The following is a 15621-nucleotide window of genomic DNA, read 5'->3' on the forward strand; positions in this document are numbered from 1 at the left end:
AAGACCCACACTCCAAATAACATGAAAATGTCCTTTATTTGTATTGTTATGTTAAAAGCGTAACCACATCTAGTTTGAATGAGGATCTGTGTTTTTTACAGACTGTTTTACATGAATAAAAAATACAGAAGACACTTTTGGACTGAATTCATTGTTTACACATATTTTGTGACACTAGTAGGAAACATTCATAAAAACTGTGGTAATTATTCAGTATAAACGCTGGTGTCAAACCGGCCTGAAGGAGTTTTGTGTTACGTACCAGCTCCAGAAAACTAAAATGTTGCCAACATGCAATTCAACATCTATTGATACGAGGATAAAGCAAAATACAAATGTAGTGCTAAATGTTATTATATTCTCAATCCTCGCCTTTTGGAAGAAAGTTATTTTTCAGAAAACATGAAAAATGTCAGTTGTGTATTCTTTTAGAACAAAGTGACGTGTGGAATTTTAAGATATTGAGTTTAACCTTAGATACGATAAAGAAAAAACATTTGAGAAGCTGCAAACAAAAATTGTTAAAACTAATGAATTAGTAAATTAGTGACAGCTCTCCATCACTGAGAGAGTTAACATTCATGTTTTTAGAGGTTTAACATCCTATCCTCCAAAACCAGAGCTAAACAATCCTCCCACCCCCATTCACAAAGAAAGACTAAAGCTGTTTTCAGACATGAACTCTAGAAATGTGTCTTTTTTTTATATGAAGGACGCAGAGGGAATAGGGGGGGGGGGGGGGGGGGTGTTCTTGTTTACAGCTCACCAACACAAGCTCTTAACGTCAAGACTCTCGAAGCTTGTGTTTCCGAGTTGATGTTTTCGTCTGTGTCTCCCACGTCTATGGGTCCAATTCTTCCTGGGTCCAATTCTTCCTTCCTGTATATTTGTGTTCGTTGCCTGTTTGAAATATCGTCAACTCGAGGGAACTAGCAGGAAAAGTTCTAGGAAAACATCAGGAGCGACTGCGTTCTCCTCCGGGAGTTCGGTACGTGTGTGAAAGCAGCGTCAGTGACTTAGGATCCTGACACACGGCCTTTCACAGCCTCACCACAGTGAAGCGTAGTTGAACTTGATCCTCAGCAGGTACCTCATGCGGGTCTGAGCCGGGTTGTACACGATGAACTCGTTGTAGAGGAGGGAGTAAACGCTGTTCTTACCCACCCCCGTCTTCACCCCGGGCCCCATCGGCACCGTGACACCGTCCCTGAGAGGGAGACAGGAGGACATGGTCTCACTCGAATCGTCGGATCCCATTAACAACACATTGAACAAACTGAAACTGCAACACAACTTCTAACTTTCAAAACGTAGAACGAGTTTTTAAACTTTTCAGTCGTTCCTTTGAGCCTAATTTAAAAATAAAAACCCCTAGGGACGTGAGTTGAGATTAAATTTAATGTAATTTCAAAAAATGTAATATATATATTATTGAAGTTAACAACAACAAACAACTACTTATAGTATTGACTACTCTGAGGGATTTTCAAAATAAAACTGAAAATTGTGTCAAACAAATATTGTAAAAATGATAAAAGTTTCATCCTTAATCTTTTTTTTTATTCATGTCTTTTATTTGTTAGTGTAATTAACCCCCCTCCCCCCTCTCAGATAAATGTAAAGATTTTTGTTGTGTAACACAGTAAATCAACGTTGTATCTGTATGAAATGAGTCAGTGTGATGAGTCAGACTCACAGGGTGACTGAGTTCTTGGGGTCGGGTCCGGTCTGTCCCAGGCCCTTGGTGCTGTGTTTTCCAGCAGGCAGGTTAGCGGCCTCGTAGTCGGCATCGAGCAGCTCGTGACTGTCTCCGAGCGCGACCTGCGACCACACAACACAAACGTCACACACAACACAACACAACACAAAGACTGGACGGTGAAACAGTGCCGTCTTGACCCAGCTTATCGTGTGATGTTAAAACCATGTTGGTTTTAATGGGAAACAAGCGATGAAGAAGAGCAGATGTGAGACCGGAAAATATAAAATCTGCTTTAAAAAACAAGTTGTTACATTTTTTTTTATTAGTTATTTATACGAAAATATAATATACAATCTTTAAAAAGACAAAACAACCACACACAAAAAAAGATCCCTGTTTCCACACAACACACTTTACTGCTCCTGGTCTAAACGTGTTACAGGATGGGTGAGGGTGGGATGTGAACCCAGTTTACTACATTTAACAGCCACTGACAGAGGAGAGGAGGGATTTAAACCGAAACTCACCTCGCACAGCAGCAACAGTCCAACGTGATTGTTCTGATTAGCAAAGCAGTAGTTTGCGCTCTTTGACGACATGTCAGCAAAGTAGATCCCTTTACCAAACTAGAAGAGAGACAAGGAAGTTAAATTATTGCAATGTTACTGACATTACATGTTATTAACAGAATTCATTTAATATTGTGTATTATTTCATTTATTTTTGATGTTTTTAAGCAGAGGACTTGATTTGAGACAAATATAAATGAAGAATCAGATGGAAAAACAGTGCATGTATTTCCATGCATCTATCCTACCATGTATCCGGTGGCGGGGGCTTCGGGGGGGGCCACTCTGAGCCCCTGACTGAGGATCCCGACCCAGTTAGACAGACGGGAACCGTGCCACAGCAGAGTCCTGGTAGACAAACGAGGATTTTAGAAGTATGACAGAGCTGATTTGTGTTTCTACCAAACGTCTGGGGCACAAGAAACCCCAGCTGGTCTCTAACTCGTCTCACCTGTTGTGTATCTGCGAGAGGAAGCTGCTGCTCTCTCCGTCTCTGTCCACTGAGAACACGTCGAGGACACTCATGCTGTAGTCTTGGTGGGTGGAGGCGTGAGTGGACAGCAGATATTTCTCTATAACCTTCAAAGCATAGAGGGGAGGAAAGTTTGTCGCTTGATTCTCACAGGGATATAGAGTTTGACTGTACCTGTAACTTGTATAATGAGATAATTTACAACACACAGACCTTGAACTCATCACTGCTGGAGTCCAGAGGCTGTAGCTTGCACTGGAGGGAGCTGTACTGTCGGTCCAGAGGATGTTCGTCACCGCCCTCACTGGACTGGACCATTTTCACGGCTATCTGGATGTCACTCAGAGCCTGAAGGGAAAATCAGAAACAACATATTATATCTCATGGGCTGAATCTGGATATAAAAGAACCTGGAACTTTTAGTCACAGGAGTTTTTTTTCAAGGAGCTAAAAGGTTCCAGTGGAAAGTTAAAAAGATCCTGAAGGGTACTGGTTTTAAATCTTTTAATTAATGGAGAATCCCTTTACCTCCAGCAGTGCAATCTTCTCCTTCAGCTCCTCCTCCGTGTTGATCAGCGGGGGGGTTTTCAAGCTGCATAACAACATATTTTAATGAGCGATAGATGGAGACAACTGTGAAAGCCTTTAAATTATTCGGATCATTCGTGCTCCACGTATTCCTCACCCAAAGTCGTGAGGGATGCGGGTGTAGAACTGGTTGCAGGCCTCCAGCAGCAGACGGTGGTTTCCCTTCTTCTTCAGACACGCCTCGATTCTCTGCAGCGCGCTGTAGCCTGCACGGATCTGCTCTGAGGTCAGTTTGCCTGTGGGTGTGGGGAAGAAAACAAACACTGAATCAGAAGAATGAAGCAAAGGGACGAGAGGATGGAAAATCACATTATCAGCAGCTGAATCTGCTCATGTTGTCAGATGGCACAACTTCTGCATAGAATCTAATTAGACGTGTGAATGTCATGTAATCATACATTCCCTCCTCGGCCTGACTCACCGAGAGGAGCTTTCCGAGTGTCGAACTTCATCTCCAGCACACACTCCTCCATGGCCTTCAGGTCACAGATCAGCTCCAGGAGAGACTGGATCTTCACGTCTAGCGTGGAGCTCTTCTTCTCTTTGGGTACGGTGCTCACTGTGGACTCCTCCTGCTACAGAGAAATACATCAATATACATCTTAGATTCAGTGGAGATTCCTGTCAGACTCCTAATTATAAAAATATTGCGGAGATACAGAACACTGGTATTAGGCTCAGTTGCTTTTAAACCTACCTTTTCATTTGTGCTGTAGTCCATGAACACCATGTCGTACTTTCCAGCCACTTTCTCAAAACTTGCCCGATGTTCCCACTCATTCTTGGTCTTATCCAAGAACCTGTGCCCAAACCAACACGTGTCAGAACTGTACAGAGCCTCCTTCCCACCTGAGACCTTTCAAAAGACACAAACTCACTTCTTCTTGAAGAAATCTTTGGCTTTCAGCAGATCTCCACCAAAGGGTGTGAGGTTGTTTTGACCCACTTTACCCACTGATGACACAAGAGAGACAAACACAGTCACCACACGCGTTTCCTTCCTCGATTGAAGGAAGGGTTGGTAATCCCGCAAAGTCAAGGGAGACCAGTGCAAAGACTCGTCAGTGCCTAGTGAACTCACCGCGGCCCCATCTCAGCCACACGCTGTAGAGCTTGGAGCTGTCGTCCTTCAGCAGCTGGATCAGATAATACTTGTTGTTGTTAAACTGGAGATTTGTCTGCGGAACAAGACCAAATAAGAAATCTGTTCACTTCCACACAAAACTAAATCCAAAACTAAAATATCACACGTGATCATTTTACACCCTGCAGCTTTATTCACTATAAATTAATCTATGACAGTTATAAGTTAGAACATGACAGGGGGCATGAAGCTTACTAAAGTAAATGTTGCTATGAGAATATCAGAATCTTTACGGTTTTTACCAAATAACACTATTCACTATATTAGGGTGTACGACAACTTTCAGGTTATCTTTCTGAATCCATTTAGTTTTCAAACTCAATCCAGCATTGTGAATATCTTACCTGGTTTAACATCACGTCGTAAACATCGTTTCCTTCACAGTAAACGTGAGCCTGAAATAGAAAGTGAAGAATTTGTTATAGTCAAGGATCCATCCATCCATCCTTTTGGATTCATGTCGATTGAATTATGTCGTCCCACTGCTTTGCAAAAATGTCCTCACAATATAATTATCGACTTTACCTTTCCGAGTTTGGCTTTGCATTCAGGGTCCACCGGAGCTTTGCCCTTCATCACCAACGTCCTTGTGACCTCTGAACCACATCCACAGATCAGGGAGTAAATGTTTGTACTTAATGTTTTACATATACAGGATAAAGTCCATGGCATTTACAGGTATGTTACCTTCAGTTTTTATCTCTTCTTTCTTGGCTTTTGTCTGACTCTTGCTTTGCGCCTTCCTCCTCTTAGCTGCAGGTTTCGCCTCCTCCTCTTCCTCCTCCTCCTCCTTCTCCTCTTTAACTTGAACTGTCATTCCATTGAGAGCAGTAGAGTCACTGGCTTCAGGAACACTCTCTGGAAAAAGGGATAACACAAGAACAACTTAAAACACATCACAAAAAAATCAATATACATATTATGTTTATTATGCATATTATGATAATCCTATGATGGGCGACTACTGCCACTGTCATTTAAGTTCCAAGTTGAGAAAACTGATGAAATAACATAAATTGTATGTGTTGACTTATTAAGACAACAACAGACACTCACCGGACTTGACTGTTTGAGAGCGGATCTTCCTCTTGTATTTTGTGACAGGATTAATCTGCACCATCTTCTTCAGGTCGACTTCGTAGGGGGTCCCCGGTCCCAGAGCGAGCGTGACGGAGGTTTCCCCCGAAGAGAGGGCGGAGTCCAACAAGGCGCAGGCTGCTGGCGAATACAGCTCCCACTGACCCCCGTCCCCCTGCCACTGCCACACTGACCGCAGAGGGACACGGAGTCAGAGTCACACAGTGTCGCCTCTGATCGTTATCATCAACAGACATTTTACTGAAATACTGGACAACTGACGTCTCTCTTTGGTGGAAACTATCAAATGTTAACATCCAAAAATTTGACAAGTTTGACTATTTATTTATCTTCTTAAGACAAATCTCTATTTATAAAAAGCTTATATCACATGGTGTCTAATTTTTTTATTATTTGCAGCGTTATTACTATTTCTTTATTCTGTCTGTGAAGTGAATGTTATTATTTATATTTTTAAATGGGGAAGACGACAAACAAATATGTGGTATATAAAAAACGTATGAGGTTTATATTTACTCTTAATCTGAACCTGTTTAACCTTATTGTACTACTTATCTTCTCCTTTAGTAGTTGCTTTGGCGTTTTAGCATCTAAATCTTAATGTTTATAACTCATTTGAATATCCTATTTCTTTGTAGATCGCATGTAAAGCACTTTAATTGTATTTGAATTGTTTGGAAGTGGCTGAAACAACAAAGATTCACTGATATACTGAATAGAAACCACAGCTACAAATTAAACAATAGAGGAGAAGATGTGTCAAGTAGCATGAACCTAGATCTATAGAGCAGCTGAGAACATTATGAGTTAGATTTGATGTTTGCTGTTATAAACTAATAAACAGAAGCACGTGTTAGCAGCTTTTGCTAACACTACAAGCTAGCAACGCATCTGGGTAACTTCAGCTCTGTGAGGACACGTCCCGGGTGCACACAGAGATGATGGCGCAGCTGAAGGAGCTTGAACCAACAACCAACCTGTCTCCGAGCGGGCTTCTCCTCCTCCTCCTCCTCCTCCCTCCGCCGCCGCGGCCTGAGTCTGACTCCTCGACGACCTGGTTCTCCTCATGGCGGCAGGAGGACAGAGCCTGGAACTGGGGACAGAGACAAAGGAGCCAGAGGGAGGACAACACGGAGACTTCAAACTTTACCCGCCGCCACTTCCTGATCTGCGCCGCGGGAGATCGTGTAGCGCGCCGATGCGTCACTCCGGGGTTAAAATGATAAAAACACACAGTTTGGGATTTAGCGTGATGTTTTAAACTTTGTAAAAAATAAAAAAAAAACGTTGTGTTTGATCTTCACTTTAATGAATAAAATCCTCGTGTGGAAACCAAGTGAGATGTGAGTTTGAATGAAACACGCAAATAAACGTGGAGTGACCGCCACTACATGCGGAACATATGTGTGGTGTTTAAGGTTCCGCTTCAACTGGGGGTCGGAGTTATTTTGTTGAGGGACCCGGTCGAGCCTGGTGCTCCCTGATCGTCCTCGTGCGGAATGAAAATTAACCAGTTTAAATATAAAACAATTTAAAAAGGGATCAGACGCAGAAAACATGGCGCCACTGAGCTGCAGCGTCCGAGTGCTGTGTCGGGGCGCGGGGGCGTTCAGGGTGAGTGTCATTGAACGCAGCATCTTCACCAGAGAGAGGTCAGACTGAGGAACTGGTTAAAAACAGGACCGAGATAAATAAACTCATTGAGTTCACAGGGTTCAAGTTGAACTTATTGTTCATACGTTCATTTATTGATCTGTGAAATGATCTGTGTCTCTGGGATCTGACTCCTCATTTGAAATGTAAAAGACAAAACGAACTCTTTCTTGTGTAATCATTATTTTCTGCATCAAAACAAGTTCTGACCTTCTGACTCCAAATACTATAAGATAGAACTTGTACCTTTGACAATTTCATTTTTATTAGTTATAAAAATTGTATATGAATGTTAACGTTTTTGCTTCTATTTTTTTTCAACAGCTTCCATGTCATGTGACCCTTTGACTCCAAATCATATCAGATATAATGGCCACCCTAGATAAATAAGATACCCTACTTTTTATCTGATTAGTTTGGATATTTTATGTATTATTTATTTTAAGTGTATTTTTAAATTTAGCTAACACAGCTTCTATGTCATGTGACCCACAAACAAATGCTGCATTGTACAATAAACGTAGAAGAACAGGAAACATAAGTTCTTCAAGAGCTGTGTCATATGATGTCAACTTTGATTGATTCTGAAAGTTGGATATTGTTAAGAGTTTCATGTTCAGTTTGTTTTTGATCCTCAGAGAATGAGCACAGCTGCCCAGTCACAGTCGGAGGTAGATTTCCTAAAAGGAGAGCTGCACAGGAAGCACCCAGGTGTGACCAACCTGAAAACCCTGAGTCTCCCTGAGGAACTCCAGATGGCTGCAAAGTCGATTATTCAGAGTAGGTTCTGTTGTTATTTTTCCCTACAAGTCAATATGCCAAATATTTCAAATTGCTGTGTGACACCTGGATCTGTCCCCCTGCTCCAGGAGCACCGGTGAATCGTCTGTCCGAGCGCACTCACAGTTTCGCTAACTTCCTGTGGAGCAGGAAACGAGCCGTGGAGGACGTGACCCTGAGACGCACAGCGGTGAGCCTGGAGAGAGAGCTCTGGAAGAAAGCAATGGAGAAGGGAGGAGGTGAGTCACACACATGGCCATGAACGAAGGAGGATGTAGAGGTATAGTAAGTGTAAAGAGATAATGTGAAGCAGCAACTGGTTAAAGATGGAACATGCTTTATTTTACAGATATAGACGAGGACGCACTGGGAGACCGCATCAGGAGAAAAGTGTTCTCCGAGCTCAAGAGAACCACATATCACTGGACTGCCTTAAAGTAACATATCTATCTACACGTCAACTTATAGAGTATTTCTTTAATCTATTAATTTATAGTTTTATTTAAAGATGGGTGTGTTCAGAAAATTCTCTCAATTAAATCTACTAGTTTCCCAGTAGTAAAATGTCATTCTTATATGATATAGATATTTTTAAATATAAATATAGGTCTAATATGTGCAAGTTGTGATAAATATAACTTTAAACCTTTTATAGCTTTAAGGTGTAATGGAAACTGATGTTTTAGTTCATAATGTAATGTCAGATAATCCAGTCAAAAAATCAGGCAACATTTGCCAGCTGTTGATTTACCCTGTTTGAGTCTGAGATGAAGAGGAGTTTCTGTTCAGCTCACTGTGTGTCTGTGTTTCAGGTATGATGAAGAGTTGTGTGTTGTGTACATGGCGGCCCGGCTGGCCGGCGGCTACGCTGCGGTGCGGAGAGCTCTGAACGAGGTATGAGCATGTAGTGGGAATCATAAGTTTCCTCGCATCACAATGTTTGAGCTTCAATTAACAGGTAAGTTCCCCTAAAATTTCAAAATAAAAGTCTTTCTGTCATTCCAGATCAAGAAGAGGGATCCCTCCTTTGCTCCTCAGTCTCTTCTGGATTTTGGTTCAGGGCTGGGAACAGTCGTCTGGTTCGTGTTCATCGCTGCTGCAACATAAAGAAAGTTTTCACGTCACTTACATATAAAAGTTAAAGATTCTAAATTCCGTGTTTGTCCTGCAGGGCGTCCCACTCGCACTGGGCCGCCTCTTTGAAGGAGATGGTGTGTGTGGACAGCTCTGGGCCGATGAACATTCTGGCAGAACGACTTCTCAAAGGTTCACACACACACACACACAGTTTGTGTGATATGTCTCCGGGTGGTTTGGGCTTTTGTGTGATCATTAAAAGCATCTTTGTATGTTTCTGAGCAGGAGACGATGACCAGGCTCCAGCTCACATCCAGCAGGTTTATTTCAGACAGTTCCTCCCGGTCTCTCCTAAGGTGAGACCCTCCTTCCTTCCTCATGTGATATTTGAGTGTTCTGTGTTGACCGAGGGTAAACATTTTCTTAATCTATATTTCTCTGTCATTGCTCTTTACTACTAATTAAACTAAGAAATTGTAAACACACATTCGGGTGTTACCGCCTCCATCCGTTTGTGTTTATTGGATTTTTAAATAAATAATAAAGTTGATTGATCTATTTTTTCTAACCTAACCTGATTCGGCTGCGTTTCTGCTTCCAGGTGCAGTTTGATTTGACGGTCGCAGCTTTTACTCTGTCGGAGATTCCTGGTGTGAAGGAGCGAGAAGAGGCCGTGTTCACCCTGTGGAGGAAGACCAGCTCGTACCTGGTTGGTGGAAACATTGATGAAACTTAAATTAAAGCCAATGAGGGGCTGCATACATGAGCTCAGTAATTTACATTGCATCAGACATTTGTTGCTAACATTTCTTATTTTCTTCTACTTCAATATTCTGGGACCTCTTCTTATTTAATGATATTCTTTTTTTATTTTGCATTTCCTCTTATAGGTGCTGGTGGAAAATGGCACCAAAGAGGGACACCAGATTCTTATGGAAGCCAGAGACGCGTTATTAAAGGTTCACATTCTGAAATCCTAATCAGGGATATTGTTAAGTCACTGATGTGTATTTGATGGTGAGGATTCTCAAAGCTGATGATTTTCTCTTCTCCATCTTCAGAAACAAGACAAGACGGTCCATGACTCCAGACCAGCGTCCGTGTTCGCTCCCGTAGGTTTTATTCCCAGCCTGTTTTAAAACATGTCACGCTCTCGGTGTCCCGGCCTCTAACGGATCGTCTTCTCCATTGTTTGTTTATTCCAGTGTCCACACGAGCTGACGTGTCCTAAACTGTCTCGAGGGCACGTTGTCCCCTGCAACTTCCAGCAGATGTACCAACCCCTGCCTCTGCCCGGGGTGAGACTAACCTCTGGATCTCATGTCTGGATGCAATCTGATTTTTTTCTTGTCTGAACAAAAACTACAGTTAGTCGAGTAGGAACGTTTATTCGCGACCTCAGAAAATATGACTAATTATAGATTGAATCACAATAATCTGGTGTCCGTTGCTGACAGAAGCTAAAAAACATATGATTCTTTATGAAATGATGTTCATTTTCTAACATATTCCACGTACACCTGATTTTCCAGCACAATGAGCGTCAGACAGAGAAGTTCAGTTACCTGATTCTGACTCGCGGGGGCCCCCTGGAGGCGGAGACGGAAGGTGTGAACTGGGCCCGGCTGGTCGCACCGGTGCTGCGGCGGACGAGACACGTGCACTGTCGGACGTGTGCGCCCGACGGAAAACTGCAGCACATGGTGGTGACGGCTCGAAAACACAGCAGGTAAAGATATATGGCATCTCATGTACTTTCAAACTCATCAGCTGCAACTTCAGTTTGCTCAGTTTTACTTTGGGAAAGCTTTGGTTGATTTTTTTTTATTACATTGACAAAATGAGGGTATTTTAAATAGTTTCTTTCAGTTATTTGAGAGTATTGCTGTCATTTTGAAAGTCTACAGAAAGTAAAACCCCTATAGTTAAGGCCTCGCTTATCAATGTTATTAAATATTAGATTCCGGCCCCTGTTTTCTGTCTGTGAATTTAGCTTTAAGTTCTGTGATCATGTGTTTTCTTGATCTGCCTGAACATTGTGTTTATTCCTCTTCCATCAGAGACGTGTATCGTTGTGCTCGGAACAGCGACTGGGGAGATCAACTGCCGGTCATCGAGAAAGACGAGGAAGACGTCCAGAGTGATTCAGAGTCATGAGTCAGCCGGGACTTTCTTTTTAGATAATGGAAACCACGCTCAGACTGAGATGAAACTGTCGTCCAGAGGCTCATCAGCCTTTATACAAACTATCTGCATTTCGATGGGGACAACGGACTCACTGAATATCTACTGTGTCGTTATCAAGATGGCATCAATAAAAAGTCATAGCTCTGTACTCTAGCCAGCTTATTGTTTATTGATGTTAAGAGATTGTTTACATTTTTGACCTTTTAATGAGACCTATAGAAATTCCCTGAATGGAGAAACATATTCATTCTTCTGTATGTTTCTATTCTTCAATATATATCAGAGATAAGAAAATCAAAAAGAATAGGGTTAACTTTCTCTTACTTAAATTATGGAATAGAATTATGAATGAATATTTACAGTTTGGTGCGTGAAGTGATCGAGGAAAGTCTGTTTTTGTGGTTTGTTGCTGTTTTGTGGAAAAGTTGTTCTGCTCTGTCGAAAAGAATGTAACTGGATCAATCGGATCCCAGGACACAATCACACCCGTCTCTTTAAAGATAACCACTGTGTCTCATGTGTATATGTTTTTTTATTACAAAATCTCAGAGGGCAAATCTGCAAGTTGTAAAACTTGATTCCAACACATCTTGGAAGCTGTAAGTTACTTTAGATGTGAAGAAAACGATTTACAGAAACGTGTCCAACACATTCCACCCATTTTATCTTCTCTCTGTGTGCGATTAATTTACCGTGAAGGCATGATTCGAGATATAATTTAAGCCAGTGCACAATCTTCCAGAATCCCTTAACTCCCAACAATCTCCTTCAGGGCTGAGGTCAAGTCTGGGTACTTGTACTGGAACCCAGCCTCTAGCGTCCTCTGTGGGACGACCTTCTGTCCCTGCGTGAGGATGATGGCTCGCTCTGAGCCCATCAGGCCGTTAATGACGAAGCCAGGCACGGGGAAAATGGTGGGTCGCCTCAGAAGCCGGCCCAGCTCTTTAGTGAACTCGTAGTTGGTGTTCAGCGCAGGGGCGACTCCATTTAACACCTGTGTAGCAGGCGGGGGGGATTCGGCGAGGGGCTCCAGGGAGTGGGCGATGATCCCCGCCAGGTCCGAGACGTGGATCCAAGGGAACGGCTGCCTCCCTGAGCCCAGGGTTCCCCCGAGGCCGAGCCAGAAGGGCAGCAGCATCTGCTTCATGGCGCCGCCATCGCGACCCAGCACGGCCCCTGGTGAAGGGAGGGGGAGTGAAACAAGTAGTTTTGTGTACTTCTTTGTATCTTTTGGTGTAAAATATAAAAAACACAACATATAAACATCTGCTTTTAATCACCAGGCCGGATGACGACTTGTCTGGTGCTTTTTGCCACCGTCTCCGGAAGCAGCGCAGCCGCCTCCCACTCTTTGACGAGTTTGGAGAGGAGGTCAAATGGCGTCCAGTCACTGTCTTCTGTATACTGGTCTGTCAAACTGGGTTTGTAACAAGCTGCAGACAAAAGACAAAAATTAACACAACAACTTGTTTGTCTGAGTCAGTTCATCTAATCTGTCCTGAGCAGCACAGCTCGGTCATTAGACTTACCAACACCTGACACCAACACCCAGGAGTGGGGGGGCGTGGGCGAAGCAGCGATGGCTGCAGCCAGAGTTTTGGTCGTATCGATGCGACTGGAGAACAAATCTTTTTTGTAGCTTTCGTTCCACCTGAAAACACAAATACAAACAGATCAACAGGTCGAGAATAAGATCCGGGGTTACATATGATATGTAAACAGACAATGCAGCTGTATGTGGGTCTGTCAGTCAGCTTTTTATTATTCCACTAACTATTCTGCTAAGATAATAGTGAGTTGGTCACTTATCAAGCAAATGTGGTGAATATTTGCTGGATCCAACTTTTTAAAAGTCAGGGAATCTGTGCTTTTCTTCATCATATACAGTGAAATCGTAATTATTTTGAATAGCCACTCTAAATAGGTCATTGTAGGATCTGAAAATTATAATAAATTGAATTGGACAGATTGTCGGTTGTAGCCTCGGTTTCTTTGCTGCTCACCATCTCAGTGGGTTCATGAGATTCTCTCCAGCCAAGTTGACGGCGCCCTCACATGGTGGGAGGCCATGAGACTCCAACTCCCCCTGCAGGAGCACAGACGAGGAAACATGCACTAAATATCTACAATAAGAAGGTGGAAATCCAACCATCAGTAAAAATTGATTTCGGTATCGCGGTACCAATATGCAGGTGTAGAGGAGGAATCACTGGAACAGACCTATACATATATGCAGATATGGTATAGACAGATAACGTATACCATATGAATAGCAGTATTCAAATGGTGTAAATGATATGATACAAGAGCATTTGATCCAACCCCTCTATTTTACTGTTATTCTAAATTAAACAAGATCATCGTACCCAAGTTATTTTCCCTGGACCAGGCTGGCGAGATATCACTGTGACCTCGTGACCTTTGTCTCTGAGCAGACGAGACAGCTCCCGGCCCACGAAGCCCGATCCTCCTCCTACAAGAGGGACCACGAAGAGGAACACACAAGGACACAGGATTGACAAAAAGATTATTATCTGAATGAATCCTCAGGTGTGTTAGGTTTGAATATTCAGTCCGGTGAGGCTCTGAGGTACAATTTAAGTTTCTTTGCTGTTTTTTTTGCACTTGCTGTCAAATATGATACAATAAAAATAAGATAATCCTTTCCTAGACCCTCAACAGGATCAATAAAGTATCTACCTGTCTGTCTATCTATCTTTACCGTGTTACAGCAGCGAAGAGGACAGTCAGAAATATCAGTGACATCTTAGACATCAGTGAGTAATACATGCAATACTTATAAATGCAGGGGGAAAAGTATTAATGGAATAAAACTAATATATATAAAAGTGTATATATAACAGAAACAGAATATATAATACACAGTATGAGATGATGTCATACCTTAATGGTTTCAATGGTCAAATTCAACTGGTTAAATTAAACTTTGGACATTGAAAATTATAGAGAGGAGTGTTTCTGTTATTTAGCTGAACTTCATTCATTAAAATGACAAACTAACGGAATATAAATACAAAGAGATGCACTGCTACTTATATTGAAAGTGCGCATGCGTAGTAGACATGCTTACAAAACAGGAGTCCTGTGTGACTTTAGAGAACTTTCCTTTGTGTAAATATGAAACTGGACAGTGACACAGTCACGTGTTTATCTCCAACACGTCAGTTTCACTGCAGCAGGACGAACCAACGCGAATGTGCACAAAAGACGTGAGTGGAAAATGCAGCTTTACGCCTGCTATGCTAACAGCAGCTAGCAGCTAGCTAGTGGCGTTCTGTCACGTTGACCTTTGATAACAGGAAATACATTCTGAATATATATAAGATATAAGCGTCACGTACCAATCAAGACTCTCATGGTTCAGAGTGAAAGGACACGACAGGTCTCCCGGTGTCAGTCTGACCGAGCGGTGCTGTCTGGGAGATGCGTTCAGGAGCTTTTTGGACCAACGCGAGCTCCGTACTTCAACCGGCACTTACGTAATTTTGTAGTTTACAGGGAGTTCTGGGTTTAAGAAACAGCTGATGTTTAGTTAAACACAGCAGCTGGTTGTCTTTGCACTTATCTATATATTAAGTATAATATATATAATAATGTATAATGTTTCTTGTCCCGATTTGTTGTTTTGTATCTTTTTATCCCTGTTGTGTTCATTTTTGATCCATTTGACTCATTTTGTGTCTCTTTCGGATTGTTGATGTTGATCGATCTATTTAGTTGTTTTGTCATTTTGTGTCAATTCATACTTATGGTATATTATAGAGTAAAATAAACACAAAAACCATGGTTTCTACTTCATTTGATAAAATAATATTAGATATTAGTAAATCAAGATATGTTGTACGCTAATATTATTATTAGTAGTACTAGTAGTATTGGTTTCATTATTATGTATACATTTTATAAGATTAGATTAATGTTTGTCTGATATTTTAAGTTTTGTAACTGCTGTGTCTCTTTGTGACTGTTCTCAATTCATACTTCTTTAATCCTACCGAAGACAATTAGTAGTAGTAGTAGTAGTAGTACTAGGGGTAAAAATAATAATGATTGTATTAATAAGAACTGTTATTATAGTATACGCTTTTTTTGTCTGATTGTTGATATCTGAAGTTTTGTAATCTTTTTTTAAGTCTTTAATATCTCCTCATTTAAAAGTAAATTAAAATTCACTGAGAGCCAGAAGCAGTGTCTCTTTGTTATTGCTCCCCATCATGCTCATTTATTATATAGTGGACACTTGATAGTAGTAGCTGTAATAATAACAATACTGATGTAATTGATAATAATAGTTTCTATTGTATAATCATATTTATAAGAACATCAGAAT

The 15621-nt window shown here is 41.6% G+C and overlaps 3 protein-coding genes across 3 annotated transcripts; 1 reads left to right on the forward strand and 2 right to left on the reverse strand.

The window, feature by feature from the left end:
• Positions 1 to 17: 17 nt before the first annotated feature.
• Positions 18 to 6765, reverse strand: parp2 (poly (ADP-ribose) polymerase 2). Its single transcript, XM_062403810.1, has 17 exons — positions 6551 to 6765; positions 5532 to 5741; positions 5163 to 5333; positions 5001 to 5071; positions 4820 to 4870; positions 4413 to 4509; positions 4210 to 4285; positions 4029 to 4131; positions 3753 to 3906; positions 3429 to 3567; positions 3272 to 3335; positions 2957 to 3091; positions 2723 to 2850; positions 2520 to 2619; positions 2230 to 2328; positions 1697 to 1821; positions 18 to 1207 (listed from the first exon to the last, which is right to left on the reverse strand). Exons 1-17 carry the CDS (start codon positions 6639 to 6641, stop codon positions 1048 to 1050), a joined length of 1974 nt encoding a protein of 657 aa, XP_062259794.1. The 5' UTR covers positions 6642 to 6765; the 3' UTR covers positions 18 to 1047.
• Positions 6766 to 7017: 252 nt separating this feature from the next.
• Positions 7018 to 11423, forward strand: mettl17 (methyltransferase like 17). The gene is made up of 14 exons (XM_062403829.1): positions 7018 to 7187; positions 7865 to 8006; positions 8096 to 8245; positions 8356 to 8443; positions 8819 to 8900; positions 9012 to 9085; positions 9178 to 9272; positions 9369 to 9439; positions 9685 to 9792; positions 9974 to 10042; positions 10145 to 10195; positions 10289 to 10381; positions 10616 to 10812; positions 11144 to 11423. The coding sequence occupies exons 1-14, from the start codon at positions 7131 to 7133 to the stop codon at positions 11238 to 11240; spliced, it is 1374 nt and encodes a 457-aa protein (XP_062259813.1). The 5' UTR covers positions 7018 to 7130; the 3' UTR covers positions 11241 to 11423.
• Positions 11415 to 14779, reverse strand: sdr39u1 (short chain dehydrogenase/reductase family 39U, member 1). The gene is made up of 6 exons (XM_062403860.1): positions 14633 to 14779; positions 13637 to 13743; positions 13274 to 13356; positions 12800 to 12921; positions 12551 to 12703; positions 11415 to 12446 (listed from the first exon to the last, which is right to left on the reverse strand). Exons 1-6 carry the CDS (start codon positions 14646 to 14648, stop codon positions 12019 to 12021), a joined length of 909 nt encoding a protein of 302 aa, XP_062259844.1. The 5' UTR covers positions 14649 to 14779; the 3' UTR covers positions 11415 to 12018.
• Positions 14780 to 15621: the final 842 nt, after the last annotated feature.

Source organism: Platichthys flesus, chromosome 14 (genome assembly GCF_949316205.1).
Source record: "Platichthys flesus chromosome 14, fPlaFle2.1, whole genome shotgun sequence".
Lineage (NCBI taxonomy): Eukaryota > Metazoa > Chordata > Actinopteri > Pleuronectiformes > Pleuronectidae > Platichthys > Platichthys flesus.